The sequence below is a fragment of the Monomorium pharaonis genome, chromosome 7 (genome assembly GCF_013373865.1).
Source record: "Monomorium pharaonis isolate MP-MQ-018 chromosome 7, ASM1337386v2, whole genome shotgun sequence".
NCBI lineage: Eukaryota > Metazoa > Arthropoda > Insecta > Hymenoptera > Formicidae > Monomorium > Monomorium pharaonis.
In genome coordinates, this window is record NC_050473.1 from 10884800 (window position 1) to 10904107 (window position 19308).

The window sequence follows — 19308 nt, forward strand, 5'->3', positions numbered from 1 at the left end:
TACTAGTATATTACTTGTACTGTGTACGGTATATTTTTTATGTAAGATTATGAAATTTTTGTCACTTTTCTTATCAGTGTTTTTCAGTAGCGAGTTATACCGGAATACCTTGAATGTGCAATGCAAAAAGCTGCTGTTTAATGTACGTCAATGTTTCTGGCCTGATTTTGATCGGCTGTCCTTATTTTGCATATGTTTATCGCGTCGGTTCTTGTTGTAATAGAAGTTAGTCAGTCGAGTTTATACTCAGTTCCATCGTCATCAATTTATATAAGTATATTTGTGTTGTACACGCTTTATTTCCATATTGAACCTTGATTGAATATTAAACTCATTTGTAAAAAGATATAAAAAATAAAATTTCAACATTTTCTTTACTTGTTATAAATATCTTTTTTGTAATATTTACATTCGGTCAAGGTAAAGAACAGATTCTAATTTAGTTCTAAATAAAATTTTATTAAAACGATTTTTATATTATTTACACAGCGTAAATATGTAATAGCATAATAGAGCTTGTGCGCACTTAGCGACATAACGTACGTAAAATAATAGCTTCGACGTAAGCTTTCGAATTCTCGTTGATTGTGAGTGAGAATATTGTCACCATAATTAAAAATTATTGTTTTATGGTAGTGTTGGCATATATTACTATGATTGGGCATCCTACAGGGAGCTCTCTCGTTTCGTTTCTTATAAAATTTTACATCTGTCATACGTAATTCTCTCATTCGTCCATCACCGACCACTAATACACATGCTTTTGCCCAGTGTCCGTATTATTATTATTATTAAGTTATATTTTCATATAAAACCATCATTCGATTACATTTGATTGCTTCTAAGCAGTATTATTTTTCTTTTAATTACGCTTCAAAACTCGCTGCTTAACCGAGTAAAGCCTTTATAAGCTTGGAGCTCATAAATAATAAGTACATTGTTGTAACTTTTTGTAATTCTACTTTCTGTAAATAATAATCTAATTTTTGCTTGTTTCTTATAAAAAGAAATATGATTATATTATATGATTGTAACACAGTACTGCGGTTTATATATCTAAAATATAATATTGTAACTATTATTTTACTTCTATCAGGCATCTTTGAGTTAATATAATAACAATGGGACGCTTATTAATCACGCGTTTTGTTTAAACCTTGAGAACACGACAAAGCCTAGAAAAAAGCATGCATTTTGATTATGCATTTCTAGGAGGTCGAATTAAATGCTCATAATTATCTGCTTTTTTAATGAAAATGATGTGCAACAATTTGTTGCGATTAGAAATATATACATATATAGATCTGTATGGTCGAAGGAGTCTGCCTTATCATTCTCATCGGCTTCATCGTTCACCCAATAACAGTCTAAAGAGAACTTCTCTTGAAAACGACACTTCGTCAGTTAGCTTCCGCTTCGATATCCGCCGTTCACGATTGACATCGGTCGCTAATTGGCCACTTAATTAATCAAGGAACAAGTTCTCTTATACACTCTCCGGCACAATTTTGTCGTAATGGAAGGTACTGCTCGAGTAGAAGCTACCTCGTTTCGGCATGTGAGGCGTGGCTATCTCCTCCTGCAGAGGCTTGTATACCAAACCGCAATTCTTGTTGTCGACCAGACCTTGACGGAGGATCAAGGGTGGCCTGATTACCGGACCTCGTCCTCGTTTGTTCGCCAGGCAGCAGGCGATGCGTGCTACTAACAGGAAGACCACCAGAACAGACAGGACGGTACCGGAAACCAGCCAGACTTTGAAGCCGGGTCTTATATTGTACCAAGTATGATATTCCGTGGTGACCGCGAAGTCCTCGTCGTACTCTGGATCCTCCATGAGTCGCGGCTCATCAACCCGCTGCATGCCGTGATCGATGTTTATCTTCTATAATTGCATCCAAGGTAATTAAAGTATGTAAAAGAGATATTTTCAAGATGTGTTTTAAAGAACATTATTGTCATCTTACCTCATCATTATCGAGTTCGTTTTTCAACATGGGATCGGAATCCTCTACAATATCAAGATCTAGAGGAATTTCTTTCTGGTGTGTGCCTCTTCCAGGAAGTGATCTGGGTGGTGGACCGTCCTCGATTCCATCGCAAACTACCTTTGCCAAATCTGTCCACTGATTGATGTTCATGGAGTTATCAATTTCTTCAATATCATCAAACTTATCACTGACAAGCCTGTGAAAATATTATAATCGATTGAGAGAAATGTAACATACTTAAAAAGATAACTGAACTTAACACTCACTCAAATACTTCTGTCGGTGCAACGCCATTATCGGTAAGCCATTGCACAGCTTCTGTAAATTCGGAGTCACAATCCAGAGGATTGTGCGACAAATCTAGACCAGTGAGATGCGGCATGGCCCTGAGTTCCTCGACGGTGATTCGTCGTAGAAGATTACCACGAACTGACAAGTATCTAAAGAATGAAAATGTAAGATAATTCATTAATCAATGAATAATACTTGAAGATGTAATACTTCAATCACACAATAACAAACATCTTGACGCCAATACAGTAATTAATGCATATCTTGAAGTTGTGAAATTGTTAATTTTATTTGTAATACAAAAGATTTTGCTTCAAATCTTATTGAAAGGGGATTTTGAATAATTTTCAAATACAATTTATGGAAGAAAAAATATATAATAAATTACTTACCGAAGACTCTTCAACGGCACTCTAGCCTCGCTCCAGACGCGCTCGAGATTGCATCGGCTCACGTCCAGCTTGGAGAGTCCTGGAAGGTCTAAGAACGGTGTCACTTGCAATGTTCTCAACGGATTGCGGGCGAGATACAGCTTCGCCAAATTTATGCCACCGCGGAACATATTGGGTTGAATAGTAGCGATAATATTGTCGGACAGATCGAGTTCACGAAGAGACGAGAGATTATCCAGGAATCCATCAGGCAAGCTAGTCAGCCGGTTCTTCGAGAGCTTCAGGCGAGCCAGCGCTGGCATTTCGTCAAATGTGCCTGGCTTGATGCTGTCCAGACCACAATTTGCGCACTCGAAACGGGTGATGCTGTTGAATAACAACGATTGCATGCAAAATAACTTGTTTAATTTCTTACATGTTGAAATAAAACGGCAAGATGATATAGCCACCTGAATGTGTTATACTTCAAGTTGTAAGTTTTGAAAACTGGCAGAACTTGCAAAGCGGGATTGTCATTCATCAACAGGACCTGCAGTCTAGAAACAGATTTGAAATGATGCTCGGTTAACGAGGACAGTCTGTTGTCGCTGATATCCAGATACTGTAATTGATCGAGCTTGCTGAAGGCGTGTTGATGTATTCTCTTCAAATTATTCGACTTGACGTATAATTGGTCCAAAGATGGTACGCCTTCCAAGTCTTCTTTACCGATTATTTTGATCTTGTTTCTCGAAGCGTCGAGCATCGTCAGTTTCGAGGAACTTATAGTGGCCAATGTCGATAGATTATTTCCTGAAAATAAATAAATGTTTTCCGATTATAACATCTTAATTCATCGAAATGAAATATTAAACAATAAATTACAAATTCTATTTTTGAATGATATCGTGATGCGTGTGGCCATCGTTCTTACCAGCAATACGAAGAATTTGCACGTCCTTGCCAACGAACAGGTCAATCGGGATCCCATTCAACATGTTATCTGAGAGATCCACCTCCATGAGCTGGTCCAGCGAATCAAAGATCATACCGTCGATCTCCCTTAGCCGATTACCGCGTAGATTGATGAAGTTGAGCTGAGGCATCTTGGAGAAGGCGGTGCGTTTCAACCGTAGTATTCCGTTGTTCGAGAAATCGAAATCGGTGACCGAGGGTGCGTGCAGCAGATAGTGTTTCGTCGGCTTCGTGTCGTGCATGTGCTTAAGCGGATTACCGGCGATCGTGAGGAGGCTGAGTTGTGTGTTGTTCTGGAAGGTGTTCGGATGGATGTCCTGCAGACCATTGCGTGTCAAGTTCACGGCAAACAGGTACGTGATGCCATTGAAGGCCGTACGATCTAGCTCGACTATGCGCGTGTCGACGATGGTGATGGACTCCAATTGCTGAAGGCCGAGAGCCCGCAGGGCGTTCGGTCCCAATTGTATCTCGCCGGCGTTCTCGATGCGCAGATGTGCGACACTTGGCGCGAAGGGCTGATCATTCACTAGTTTGTTACATCTACGGATAAACAATTCAAAATTAGGAATTAATAAAAAAAAAACTGCATACTGATTTAGCTACATGTAATTTGCACCGCGAACATTAGATTAATTATAATTAGTATCTCTTTAACTGATCTAAGATTCGATTGTTCTGTAAAGGATCATTTAATAAAGTTGCTTTGCTGAAACTGAAATTAGTACAAATGTCAGTAGTAAGTAAGCGTAAAGGAAACAATTGTGACGTAAAAAAGATAGTAGAATAATTACATTTAAATATACTTATGACATATATTTATGTAATTGTTTAATTTATCTGGTATAATCGCGTTTGCGCACATCTTCGAACTTTGCGTAAACAGTGAAGAAGTTCTATAGCAAGAATGGATTTTATTCATCTGAGCCTTATTAATTTTTTAATTAATGTAAAGAACTGTGTCACGTTATTGCGCTCTAAGCAGGAAGCGGCCTATCTACGGACTTTTTATCTGTCGTCACACCAAGGGACGTTATTCAGTTATGTAATGATCCGATTACAAACATACGTTGCAGTTGTTGCGGAGGCGTATTGCCCGATGCACTTGCAATAATCAGGGCACTGTTCCATAACCGCTTCATCATCATCGACATCCTCGTCCTCATATTCCTCATCGCTGAAATCGTCGTCTTCGTTTTCCTCGTCGCTAAGATCATCGTAGGGCGTATCAGGATCGTCTTTGTCCAATAATTCTTCTCCTTCTTCCAGAAGAGAATTTTGTTTTATTGTCTTGATCGGCTTAGGAGTCGCCTTTATTCGAAAATTCGTGGTGTCTCTCTGCGCCTCGGCTTTGAAAGTCTTCGCCACTTCTTCCTGGATCTAAATGTCATAATTACGTATAACTTAATTAAATCACACAAATCAAATTGAAGTTAATTTTATTTCAAGATATGACCTTTTCAGTTACGGTTCAATAAGATAGATAGTATTATTTATCGTTTATGTATTGCGATGACGCAAGCAACAGAAATTTATTGTTCATTAGTACTCTCCGATAAAAAAATGTTATGTATAGCAAATTTATGACTGAGCTATCTTTTATATATTGTAAAAAGATGACTACATGCGCATACCTTCTTAAAGGATTAAAAACATTATATAATGTAAAATTCTACACGGTTTTCTTAAAGAATGTTTAATTCAAACAATTAATTCAAAACATAATTTTGTTGGATCATTAAAATAATTATGAAAAATGTTTTGAATTATGATGAATAATAATGCAATACAGAAAAACTTTGATGTTTCTAATAATTGGCTTAAAGTGTTCTACATATTTTGATAGACAAAATTAATTTCAGATCTGTTAAAAGACCGGCTAAATTTTGAACAACTTTAATAAAATTATTTTTTTTGTATACATATAACGAAAAATTCACACTCACATCGGAAGTATCTTTATCTAAAGTCTGAATTTCCTGCATTAATATGTCCTTCACATTCGTGAAAGGTTTAGCGTAATCTATAAAATTGCTTTTCGATGTCGTTTTCACGGATTCGGTCGTTACATCCTCTGCGTTGGTACGAACAGCTTCCGTAGTGGTTGAAGGTGTAGGTGACGCGTTGATCGTAACAGTAGCGACCGCCAAGAAGATGGTCAGCAGCCAAGCTGCCGAGATCTCCATGTTACGGCTTATTCTGAAAATAATCGATTTTTGTCATTGGATAAAACAAAGATATCTTATAAACGATAATATCATTTTATGTGCTCCACACACATATAAGAATTTGACATCGGAATTCTTTATTATAATTTATTAACAACTGTGTTTTAGTTTTGCGCCGTATAAGTTTAATGATATAATATACAAAATTTATAAGTTATATTACAATTTATATCTTTGTACATATTATTAATTGAAATAAGTAATTAATTTAACTGTTTATTTTTCAGATTTTTATATGTTGGATCTTTAATTTTTAATAAAACGTTAATTTATTTTTCGTTTCTTAAAAAAAATAATTAAATAACTATCTTTTTTTAGTGCGGCCTTTAAAATTTTTTTAATCGGATCACAGAAAATACATCATTTCTGAGATGCTGTGTGTAACGTGAGACTTTTTCTCGTCCGTTCTCAAATAACGCCCGTTGATCAATTTGCTCACAAAGCAAACATTGTTCTGTTGAACTTTTCGAAACATAATTCATAAACATTAAAGCGGGCAAAAATTTAAGAAATATGAATATTACTCAATTAAAAATGTAATTTTACGTTATTAAACACCAATAAAGACATTTATATCCTTTTGTATATGATTGTTTATGATGCACACCGGTTTAAAATGCTTCGTTATAACGCTTTGTCACTCTTCTGTAGCGTAGTGCCAAGAATCTATATGAAAGTTTTCAAGAGATCGAGTGTTACGTCGGGGCGTCACGTTCGTGTCGGTGCAATCAAGTGCAAGAACGGAAACTCCTGCGGTTTGTAAAGAAACAAGAGCAAACTTCTTCCGGAATACCTCCAGTCGTTGCACTAAGCTAAGGTTTCTTCAAACCGGATGTGCTATTTTAACATCTCTACAGGCGCAAAATGGAACTTAAACGTTCTATGTTGTTTCAACTTTGCAAGTGCAAAGTATTTTATCATTCTTCCTACACACCGTGCGATTAATCCCAAAACTTCTTAATGTATGAAAAACTCTTTTAGACTATTTATTTATTTAAAAAGATTTATTGAATAATTGAGATTCCGTTAAATTTCCGTGCAAAAATGTACTTTTACCTCGACGATATTAGCAAGTGATAGGGCGTCGCAAGTTTGGAAAACAATTCGAAAATTTGTGCTCCGTTCGCGATGCCAGAGATTTTAACGATTGACGTTGGCACCCGGTTGCAATGCAGTACAACGTTATACTGCCCCACCCACAGACGCTGATGTTAGATAACCGTGACAGTTTACGGACTGGTGAGACTTCTGACACATATGTGAATCGGCCGGTACGATTTTTACGGCAAACGGGGATGAAGATATACGCAGCTCATTTCGTGTGGTCATTAGAATGATTGTAGAAACCGGACTCATTGAAAAAAAAATGGGCAATGCTCCTTACGAGCGACAGCAATTATTTAAACACGCGATACGAATTGCGCGATTCTTGTTACGCAATGACACGCAAAGATACAAGGAAACATTTTACATGGGACGTACGTTACAGCATAAAAAGATGTCACATTGTTTTTTTTTCTTTCTTTGCCACATGTTTTATTACCTCATCTCGCTGTAACACTTTTGACGTTGAAGCTAATTAATAATTTATATTTTTTATTAAGCGTCAATTTATTGGAAAAAAAAAACCCGGATAATTATAATAATTATTTTACGGAAATGATGACAAATTATTTTAATTAAAATAATTTTATAATGTTATTTGTACACAATACATAATACATAATGAATCTCGAGTGTTACACAGACAACAAGGAAACCCGTTTGCAACCCGGTTACGAACATATTTGGCTATAAACGTGGGACGAACAACTTCGTAACCGATGTGAAGGGAGATTATTGTCTCGAAAGTCGATCGGCCGGAATAAAATATTATCCACATACAATATACATACATATATCTATATCATAAGGTGAGACACCAATGAAAGAGCTTCGATTTTTTTAAATAAAAATTTACGACAGATTTCTCAACAAATGTTTAAAGTACTGAAGTTTTAGCTTGAATTTTTTTTAGCAAACAAGTTGCGCGTTACGTATATTTAATCGATTTACGCCTTTATCAGTCACGTATTCTTTATCGAGGGTTGTGTGAGACACTGGCTTAGGTACGAAGATCGATTTCCTGAGTGAATCAAACTAAACGTTTTTATCAATCGTGGTTCTCAATATTATTCGTAGCGTATCATACGGCTCAAAAATCCGTGCTCGGCGAAACACTGTAATCACGATCCTAAGCGAAAATCGAAGAGTGGCTAGAAATTTTTCAGGTAAACACAGAGATTAAAGCGTATAGGATAAATAATGATGAGACTTTATGTCGAAGCAACTTTACAAAGCTCAGCCTTTATTCAACAATTTATTTTCGTAAAACGACTGTGTTTTTCATCTGTTAATAAAAAAAAACCGTATTAAAATCAGTTCTTCACAATAAAATTTAATTTAAAATTTGTTTTTAATTATTAACAAAATTTATTCATAAGTATTATGTCATAAGTAATTGGCAATGTAGAAAATTTTATTAATGAAAAACGAAGAATATCGCTGCTCTCATTGTTGTTATCATTTAAGTGTATTAAACAGATTTGTTTGCACCGCGTCGCATTTTACAGCTGATTTGACAGAAATTGATCGTGCGTTCATTTAGGATTTACGCGAGAGTAGTCGTCGCGCTCGTCCGCGTAAACAATCTTCTGGCGCAGACTTTGAGGTGCAAATACAAAGAGCATGAGGAATAGTTATTAGCGACGCGTACCTCGTGTGGTGTATAAGAAATACATCGGTATGCGGCAGAAACTGCCACGGCGACTGAACAAATACTAAAATTGAACAATTATTTTTGCACGCGTTAGAAAGACGCAGACTTCTGAGAAATTCTCGAACATTAGACGAGACTAGAATGTTTTAATTGAAATCGAAACGGCAAATGATTACAACAATCCTATCTCGACGTATTTTGAAAAAAAAATCGCGAATAATGTTATTACTAGTTTATTATATTTCTCAACAAATTTACAATACACACGTACAACAGATGCACTGCGCATTAATCACTTGAGGTCACCTAATAATGAAAATGGAGTTTTTTTTTCTTTAGAATTTAGTGAAAAAACATATAGTCGTTTCCAGGAACAAAACTTTAACCTTCATAAATCACGAAATTCTCAATGCTTGAAAAAAAACCTGAAGCTACTGAAGTTGAAAGACCGATTTAGTTGCAGAATATAAATTATGGGAGAATTTGCAAAAAAAAAAAAAAAAAACTATTAATAATATACAATTGACTTATCATCTATCAAAATATCTGATTTTTTTCGTCCGGCAATATTCAGCATCTTCGGGTTACGTGCGAATCACGAGAGCTTTTCGATATTTATTCATGTCACGACGATTTTTTCCATAGAGTTACGATTGAGTAAAGGTCAGGCTTAAGATCCTTTTCATCCGCGGAATGTCACCCTAATTCTCGATCGTTCAATCGAATAATCTTCGATGAATTAAACGAATTATGTTTGTGCTTGACATCCGCGCTAGCAGCACAAGGCATTCTCACCGGCTACTTCGTGACCCATTGAAAGATCAACTGAAAGAAGATATTCAGAAGGAACCTGAACGGTCCCCATGAAAATGTTCGTTCTTTTCAGCGCCATATGGGCGCCTCTTTGTTGGCTCGGAGAAATTTCTTAAGAAAAGATTAGGATCGGCCGATCGTTGCTGTCGTTAGCGGAATATATCTACGGGTAGATCGAAAGTAAAGTGAACAAACATACGCGTTTACGCGTGAATTTAAGAGACGGAAGCTAAATATAGGACCCACGAGTTCCATCTGGAGTCTTTGTTCGATTCTCCCGAAGATAACTGACGGCTTCTCGAGCGAGGCTCGAGTCAGGTAGAATTACTTGCTTCGAAATGAACCAAGCGCAGGTGGCCAGCTCCTCCCCTCAAGTCCCAAATTGCCGATGGGTCCAGGAGAGAAGAGACGCCCAAATTGATACGAAAAGGATCCAGCACAAATCTCGACATCTCGCTCATTTTCACAGTAACACAGCGGGTCACCTAGACCTTGACCGATTTGCATACAGATAATATCAGTAGAGTTTAAATAGTGAATTATAGAGAAAATACACTTTTGAAACGAAAGAATGTTTAAAAATATAATGTAGGTAAAAATAAAGAGATGAATACAAAAGAACAGCCACTGAAAATATTTTTACGGGTACGTTTTTTTTTTAGAACCAACTTCGTTAATAATTTCTAGCATCTTTTGAGTGTTTATTTTAAAACATTTCAAAAACTTGTCTTTAAAGAGACTTAGGAATAACTTAAAAGATTATTTCTTTTGTGTTGAAAAAAGAAAGACAAGGTCAAAAAAGTAATATGCTATATGCTAAACTATGTAAACGTTTGTTTTACTTCTTATCTTAAACAATAACGAATGTAGCAATTTTTTTTATACAAATACATAAAATATCATTTAAATAAATTCTCAAAAGTTTCTTATTTTATCTACTTTTTTGTTTGTATGATATTCATTGATTTATTATCGCGTTCTCTTTATCAGATATTGTACGCATGTATTGTAGACATACGCAATACAATTAACAAAAGGCAATCAAATCGCATTGGCATTAATCAAACTCTCTTCCTTTCGTACAGCGGTTCTTGCTAATAACAATAATCATTTTGAAACTGCGACTATTATAATTCAAGTCGCATTTCAATTTTAAATGCGGAAAGATATTAGCGTTGCATATCACGAACGTTCTTGCAGTCTGATATTTTTCTGCAAATGCCCACGCCTTTAATCCGACACATTCCGTCGGGCGTACGCGAGCGTGTCCGATTGCAGCACGATGCGAACATGCGTCCTCGAAGAGGCACATACCTTGCTTTCCAAATAGGAATTACACGTTCATTCTATCATTCGTCTTGTCGCGGTGAACGAGCGTGATTCTCTCAGGTTTAACCAATACACACGAGTACTCTCTTATGTTCTTCGTGTCTTCAACATATGACAAAATGCTTTTCAATCAATCCATTCGCGCTTATAAACATGGACTCGAGAGGAAACCAGCAGCGGTTAATGATATAATAACGATTAATTCACGAGTAGTAGCTTGCATAGCTAAATATTTTTTTTTACCGATGGAAAGAATCTGACTTCATACTAGAAACCCTAGATGTAGATAAAATGTCAGCGTCTCTTCGTTGCGGACACAGGTATAGGCTGGCTGGTGTGGTACGCCAGCGGTTACGATAATTATTGCTTGTTATTGCCTACAGCTTCCATAGCGTCAAACGCGCACGGGTCGTAAAACCGCTTTACTCATTAAACGAGAGAATGTTGAGCGAGGAATACATTCCTTTCGTTCGCGGTTCGCCTTTTCACGAAGACCGGCATACATTTATTTTATTGTTCCGCGATCGCGAGATGCTCCACGATGTTTCCGTTTCGTCGGATAAACGCTTTTCGCATCGTAATTGGAACTTATACAATGTGCGACCGTTGCAATTAATCAGTAACATAAGCAGTTACACGATGACAGATTGCTCGTCTAGTCTCCATATAAATCTTGATAATGTACAAAGATATATAATTAGGTGTATAATAAATTCTATGGCATGTATTTTTATACTTTATTTTATTTATGGACATCCTAGTATTCTCATATTTCACTTTATGCCTATAAAGTAAAATAGAGAGTAGAGACTTAGTTTTATATTTAATTTTTCCGTATTGTGGAAAATACTATTTATTATGATATTTTGAATTATTTTATATGACCAACATTTTCTTGATATTTTTTTATTTAATTGTATTTAATTAATATTAATGTGATGCTACATAGTATAGTATTATAATCAGAGTATTATTGTTAAATAGCATAATAAAAGAAATTTTAACGCGTGCAGAAATGCAAGAGAAAGAAGAGAGTAGGAGAATAACAAAGGCCAACCATTGCAAAAAAGCGAAACAAGTATTTCCTTAGACTTTGATTCTTTGGTGATATCTTTAATTCAATTGTTATTGCTTGTTTAGTTTAAAAATCCAGTTTCACGTACCGAATAATTTTTCAATTAAATAATTTTTATCCACTTTTTTTGTTATTTTCTTTCATTATTATCTTACCTGTTATTTAACTCTTGAGAAAAGCGTCACCATTTTCTCTTTACCACAAAAGATATTGTGTTTTATCTCAGTGTGTTATCGGTATATTTATCTCTTATACTCGAAGAGTATATTTGTTTTGTCTCCGACCGCGCTGTGTATTGCCCGTTGTAATTTAACGTACGGTTAACAAACGGTACAGCCTGCAACTGCAAACGGCGCGGCGCGGCGGAGCGGTTGCGTATTTTAGACTTTTTTAAATTTCACTTGAACTCCCCTGAACTCTCTCTAGAAAGCGACACTGCGCACAAATTACGCCGGCACAAAACTCGGCGTATTTTCCTCCAGTTTCTTCATTACTTTACAATTGTTTATTGTAGATCTCGCAGGAATTTCTTGCAGTAGAACCCTTCTCAAGAGCGTCCAGTTTCGATTAAGTTCCGCTGCATCTGCCGGGGTAATCTTAATTCCCAGAAGTCATCAACCGTGACGATATCTCATCAGCACCGAGCAGCAATTCGCGCTTCTCGTTGTAACGATGCTTTTCCTTGTGTTAGTAACCGTGTGTTCACTGGAGGTCAAGCCACGTCGTTGACCCTCTAGATCTTCATGATTCGGCAAAGAGGAAAGAGAAACGAAAGTAATGGACGCGGCCACACGTGTCGATACTTCGTATTCGATACCTATTCAGTTGATACGAGGCTGTTCGGTTGTTCGCTTATGAATAAAAGCCGGAAGAGGACCAAGGACAGATAATATATTTATATATATTTCACTCGGTTTTTTAATCCAATTTGCCGCAAAGACACGTCTACCGCACGGAGAACGAAAAATTATTTAAGCATGAATTCACGGAATATCTCTAAAATTGCCCATGTATTTTTATCATTTGTGTCCTTTTAATCAATTTAAATTGCACTTCTACAAAAATTAAATGTTCAATTATTTCTTTACTTCAGCAATTTAAAAGTACAATACTTTTATACACAATTATGAAGAGATTGTGTATAAGTATATCAGTGTGCAATGTTAATTTACATTAACAATTTAATGTGTTATTATATTTTTAACTATGCCATTTAGAGATTATGCATTATTTCTATATTATTATTTCTATAAAATATATTATGAAAAATGGTATTATAAAATACATAATCTAAATATATCAAGTTGTCGCTTATTTGAGTTCTTCATAATCACGAAACTTGTTAAATTTTTCATATCAGACACTGAGTGCACGTGATGCACTGGTGCGATCTGTAGTTATCTACAACTGTATACAATTCCAATTAGTACAGCATCGCGATAACAGAAATCTATTATTTTCGACATTTCCTCTGGTATCGTCCGGTATATAAATTCTGCCGAAAAAAAAGCAACGCCTTTCATAATTTTATTTCTTTTTCATTTGAAAAATGGTTGCGACAGATATGACATTGCTCTTTCGTGGATCATTGAGAAATATAGTGGCGCTTTAGCTTTGTGTTTTTAAAATATCATCATTATCCCTACACAGTCCGACCTCACGTCATCTTGTCACGTGGCATTGAGAAAATCGTCCTGGCTCAATGGCGAATGTTTCACGGTGAATCGAAAGCACGTTCACGTGGCCTTTTATAGTTGCACCGTACGTGAACCGAACTGAAATATCTTCCGGGAATATCGTTTAAGCGTTCTTTGATACTGATACTTTTCGGACACTTAAATTATAGCACGGTCAAATTGCGATATTTTTAAATTTAAAGTTAGAAAAGTCACACAAAATATTATAATTTTGAATTGCAAAAGGACAAAAATAATTAGAAAGTGTAAAATTAAACAAAATTTTACAATATCCTATCATTAAAGTTTATCACACAACTGGAATGGATCATTGATTGTTTTGATTCAAGATGAAAAATTTTTTATCGTACTACTAGGAATGTAAGGAAATTGTATTAAGAACAAAAATACATGTGCGCATATCCCATTGATTTAATATAATTTCCTGATTATGTGATTTTTGAATCTCATTTAAAGTTGTCGAGTAATAATAATTTTACTTTGCTATTTATGAATAATAATAGAACTAGTTATAGATAGAAAAATGTGTGGATAAATATGTCTAATGAATTTTCAAATGACTTGTTTCGTTTTCCTTTACACGCTTTTTGTTCACTAGGAAAATCTCGAACTTATCATTGTATAATGAGAAACACGTATTTATTTCCTTTATCATATTATTCATCACGTTGAGCTTATTGCCGAGGAGCATTGTGTGAAACATCTCACACGTTTTTCTCTTTCTTCGACTTGAAATAAAAAAACACAAAGTGGTAAAGAGAATAAAGAGAATAAATCGATACATCTGGCACGAACTGGCTCTTCCACTCGATATTTATGCGTCCGGAACGAAGTTCAAATAAAAGCATCGAGACGAAAGGAAGATTTCTATGCCTAACGGCAAGATAATGCCACCGAAGAATATTTTAAATTGGCAGTATTGTTTTAAACGTTTCGTATTACATGTTCTTAAATGCTCAAATAATATAAGCAGAGAGTACAAAAAAAATTTCTTAATGAAAAATTATCGTTTAACGTTATTATTCCATTTTGATGTGAATAATTATAAAATAATTTTTTTTCTTGTGTGATCTTATGATGTTGTATTTCGATTTTGTACAATGCCTATGTAGTTCTTAAAAATCATTTTTTAATGAATTATTAATTTATTTATTCATTTTTTCGGAATTGTGATTATTATTCAGAACGATTTAATTTTAGAATGTGAGGTATTTGCGAGGAAAAACTCAGATTTTTATCTGCAATACAATTGACTGTTCAGGAATAAATAACATCATTCAGTATAGAATGCGACGTGACGCCATTGGATATATTTCGTAGTTTGAATGTTTTGTTTGTACCTTGACCGTCATCACATGTTCGTTCACTTTTACGACCAGACGGAGGCGCTTCTTATATGAAAATAGATCATCTGGGTGGACAGTGACCTTGCCATTGCGTAATGGCACAATTAGAAAGATGCGAAATAATAATATATCGCATTATGCCGCGTGAATTGTAGTGCATCGTGCGAGACATCGTCAGATTTCGCGTCAGGTAAGAATATTACAATACTTTTTAACTATGAGAGAACGTAGAACTGATGAGTCCAAACTAAAATCAACGTGTTGAATGAATAATTATATTTTCGAAAATATAAAATGGGAAATTTAGACAGGGAAACCATTTAGTTTCGATATCTACAGTAACGTGGACGAAACGATATCTGATACCAAATGTTCCTGATAAAAAATGTTGACCAGATTAATTGCACTTACTGCGCAATCGTGGCCAGAGCAAGTAGGTCTTTGTTTTTGGTTATTAGCTACTGCGTTAACACGTGTGCAGCAGATGTTATGTATTACATGCTCTTTACATAATCAATTTTTATTTGCTTATTTTTATTTAAACGATTAAGCAAATTAAGTTTATACAAGCTACATATTTATCAAATAGACCAAAGAATACGTTACGTATCAATTACATAATAAAACAAATAAATAAATGTAAAAAAATTCTAGAAAAAAAATGATATAAATAACATAATAAAATAAATTACAAGAATACTAATTGCTTTGCTCCGTGTTAAGTAAAATATTTCCCGGACATTAACTTAGCTCTTTCAATAAAATACAGATTTGATATCTGAGATAACGCAGAGGAAGGTGATAAAGCAAAAAGGCGACACATTTAAAAACATTATGTTCCGTTTGTGCGAGCAATCACGACGCTTACTGGCGCAATTTACAAAGTATAACAGTCAGCGATTTTATCGCCCGATATGTCATCGGCCTGAGCCTCATGGAAAGTTTCGTGAAAGTCATTGAGACTTTCCGACTTGAAGCTGGGCCGAGATCTGTGTGATTCTGAATCCGATCGACGTAGATCCGAACGGTCGCGTATATACAACACCTAAAAATATACGGTGAGGTCACTGAGCACATACATGCGACATTCTGTCGACAGTCAACAACTGAGAACTTGCATATTTACCGAGCGACATTGCGAATTTCTATGCGTGATACGCGAGCGCTCATCGACGCGTCGTCGTCGGTCACGTCGACGCGATATCTTCGCGACCGGAATTTGCATTTCGACTACTGCCAGCGGTTTTTCCAGGTCACGTTAACGTGCACCTGAAGGATGGAATCGGAAATGAGGATGACTCAAGTGCACTTTCTGCCGATCGTGTAATTCCACGACGGCGATCGGAAACACGCTTTCGTAGCGCTACGTAACTTCGGAGTCGCTGTGAATTTTCGTGTAATGAAAAAACTTACGACCCGACTTATAATAAATGACATAGCGTGATGCGATTGATATATTTCCCGATTTATTTTTTGTAGCTTGAAGCACATTAATTTTTAACTTTATAATAGTATATATTAACTTTATAATATGAAGTTAAACTTTGCTCATAATTGATTTATCGGTTTATCGATGCGACGGCGATTATAATCGTTAAAAAGAACGAGAACTTGCGACAATTGTATACAAAGTTTTTCTGTATACAGTTTTAGATATAGAAAAATTTCAAATTTAAATGTGTAACGATAACACTGATAATTTGGGTTTTAAAATCTCCTCGTCGCACTTGTCACGCTCTAACGTTCCTGGAATTTTAAGTTGCAGCATAAACTGCGAGGTTTAGATTTTTGTGCAGAGAAAAAATCGCTGGCGAGAAAACGGTCTGGGATTCCTCGAGCGCGTGTATTTTATCCTGTTGACGCACGCGTGTAAGGAGACTTCAATAAACACACGTAATAGAAATCGGTTTGCGTGTTAATCTGAAATACCAACAACGTTAGCGAATAGAACGGAATGGAAGGTACATACGAGTACTTTGTACAGTTTCGAACGAGGAAAAAAAACAAATCGGGAGAGGTTTATCGCAACAATTGAAGTATCGTGAATTACGTTAAATTCGATATCCTGTTAAACAAAGGAATCGGGAGGTATCACGACGATCGCACGACGCAATGAAACGACGGCTTTACGGCGAACGATAAGATAACATTTCCACAGCACCGTACGATTAAACGTCACGTCCTAAGTTAGCGCACCGAGGGACTTTCAGAACGGAGCCATCTTGACCGATCGCGTTGCCGATCCATTCGATCGCGCCTAAGCCATGACCAGGAGGCGTCCCGCGTCTCGCTGGCCATCGCTCGTCGCGACGCACCACTCACCTGGTCCGCAGAATTGTTGTCAACGTTCCAAGGAGGCCGCGAGCCACTCGCAAAGCGCACAATCACGGGGCGCAATATGCGCAGACAGGGCTCGGAATCGGTTCGCGTACGTTTATTGCGCACGGCGGAATTTCTGAACTAAGTTCGTGCCGAGCGAGCTATTCGAGGCGTACCTTCCTTCGGTATAGAGATGAGCGTGGGGCCCCAGGGTCGGGCGCGCCGATTGGTCGGCTGGTCCCCGGTCCCTGGTGGAGGGTCCGGGGTATAAAAATTTATACGTTGGCAGGTGAGAGCGCCGATACGCCACCTGGAACCAGAGGAGCTCGGGTTCGCGAGTGTGGGCCGAGGAGATTGTTGGAGACCGCGTCGCGGTTGCCGATCGACTGCGTGGGCGTCGATGCGACGGCGAGGGGCCGAGGCTGAGAGGTCCGGCCAAAAGGAAGTGCGTGGACGATGGGAATGAGCGTAAATGAGCGGCAGTGTTGAACAGATCGCGCGAGAATCTGTTTACGGGCTTGATGCTCGGAACGACTTTGCTTTTAACGGCCGACCATCTTGTGGTTGGCGGATTTCGGAGTAGAGAGATTGCGGAATATATTAGATAAATATATAGAGGATGTATTTTATCATTCTGGGACACGCGCGCGTAACGTCATCGACGTGAAAAGGAAGACTATTGGTCGCGTGGTCGCGGGTACAAAGTACATCGGATCATCTGGCTGTAATAGTTTATTACATTAATTGATAAAGGAATATATAGGTCAATGAACTTATCCTCGGATAAATCTCTTCTAAAATGACGATCAGGGATTATACAGAGAATTTGAATGATGCATCCTATAAACATATATACGTATAAGAAATGAAGTTATATAGCGAAGATAACGTATATATTTTTAAAATGTTGTAAAGATAAGATAATGACGGTACACTAGGTGCGAGTTACAACGTGGACGCTATTCTTTCACAATCCACAATAAAATGCTCCGATCTGTAGAAAATAACAATGATTACGTATCACAAAAGCAGTATTAAAATATTTTTATTTTTCAATGTACAATATATGTATGAATGTTTTGTGTTATCAACAAATCTAATTTATCAAGTTATTAAGCGCGACTTACAATCGTATACGATAAGATATTGATTTTTTTTGTCTACAATGTCTACATAACTGCACACGTTTTATAATTAGAAACTTGTATACATGTTTAAAGGGTGTTATGTGAATAAATATACAAACCTTACCATGCCAGCGGGAAAAGTTATTTATTGATCTGCTATCTTGGCAATCAGTATGATATATTAAAGTTATACTAGATAATCGAGAATAATCTGAGCTGAAAGCGTAAACAAATATTCTGGAAAATGTAGTATTGACTTTAAGCTCAAAAGTGTATGTACATGCAATTAGACTGAAATTCTTCTAATAGTTTACGAATATTATTTTTTTTTTGCGGTAAAATTCCCCGAAGATTCTCATACAGTTATTTGGGCGTAGCTAATGTTTGCACACGATATGGTAACGTAAACTTAAAATAGGTTAGATAAGATAATGACTCGCAGTCATCGCGAATAGACAGCTACATCGCACATTCTGCAACACTACTCAATATAAAATTATTGAAATAATTTATTTAAAAAATTATCAATATTTTAATCAAAATAAATATTTTAATCATAATAAAACATGCTTACAAATCCTTACAATATTGAAAATATAGAATTTTTAATATATAAATTTTTTGCAAATAAAATTCTCCTTTCTTTATAAGACAGACTTATGCAATTAATATTTATTAATTAATATAAAATATGATTTTGTAATATATATCGATGTCATTGTTTTATAACAAATATTTTCATATTTAAAATTTCTACAGAGGGTGCCATCTAGTGTTTCTTCTCATAAAATTTATCATATACACCGTCGGTTTACTTTAATATCTTTCAATATAACTTTTTTGAATAATTTATAAAGATGATATTTTTTCAAATTATTGTTATTTATTCTTCTTAAAATGTATTAAATTTTTAATAAAAAAAAATTTTTTTAGCAAATGTACTTATACAATAAACAACTTTCTATTGCAATGTCTGTAAATTTTATTG

The 19308-nt window shown here is 36.0% G+C and overlaps 1 protein-coding gene across 2 annotated transcripts; it reads right to left on the minus strand.

Moving 5' to 3' along the window:
- Positions 1 to 438: 438 nt before the first annotated feature.
- Positions 439 to 17580, minus strand: LOC105837428 (extracellular matrix protein 2). 2 transcript variants are annotated; one of them, XM_012682202.3, is made up of 9 exons: positions 17370 to 17580; positions 5575 to 5827; positions 4698 to 5008; positions 3588 to 4171; positions 3124 to 3466; positions 2675 to 3040; positions 2258 to 2431; positions 1968 to 2187; positions 439 to 1885 (listed from the first exon to the last, which is right to left on the minus strand). In XM_012682202.3, exons 2-9 carry the CDS (start codon positions 5812 to 5814, stop codon positions 1487 to 1489), a joined length of 2637 nt encoding a protein of 878 aa, XP_012537656.1. In that variant the 5' UTR covers positions 5815 to 5827; positions 17370 to 17580; the 3' UTR covers positions 439 to 1486. The 2 variants fall into 2 exon arrangements, with proteins under 2 accessions (XP_012537656.1, XP_012537655.1); XM_012682201.3 differs by having other exon boundaries at positions 17197 to 17580.
- Positions 17581 to 19308: the final 1728 nt, after the last annotated feature.

What these genes read in the sequence shown, in the direction of transcription:
- LOC105837428 (XM_012682202.3), bottom strand. Translation starts at nt 5,814, where the DNA reads ATGGAGATCTCGGCAGCTTGGCTGCTGACCATCTTCTTGGCGGTCGCT. An exon ending in GCAAATTCTTCGTATTGCTG is followed by an intron (nt 3,467 to 3,587) that starts GTAAGAACGATG and finishes ATTTATTTTCAG; the next exon opens with GAAATAATCTATCGACATTG. An exon ending in GTGCCGTTGAAGAGTCTTCG is followed by an intron (nt 2,432 to 2,674) that starts GTAAGTAATTTA and finishes TTCATTCTTTAG; the next exon opens with ATACTTGTCAGTTCGTGGTA.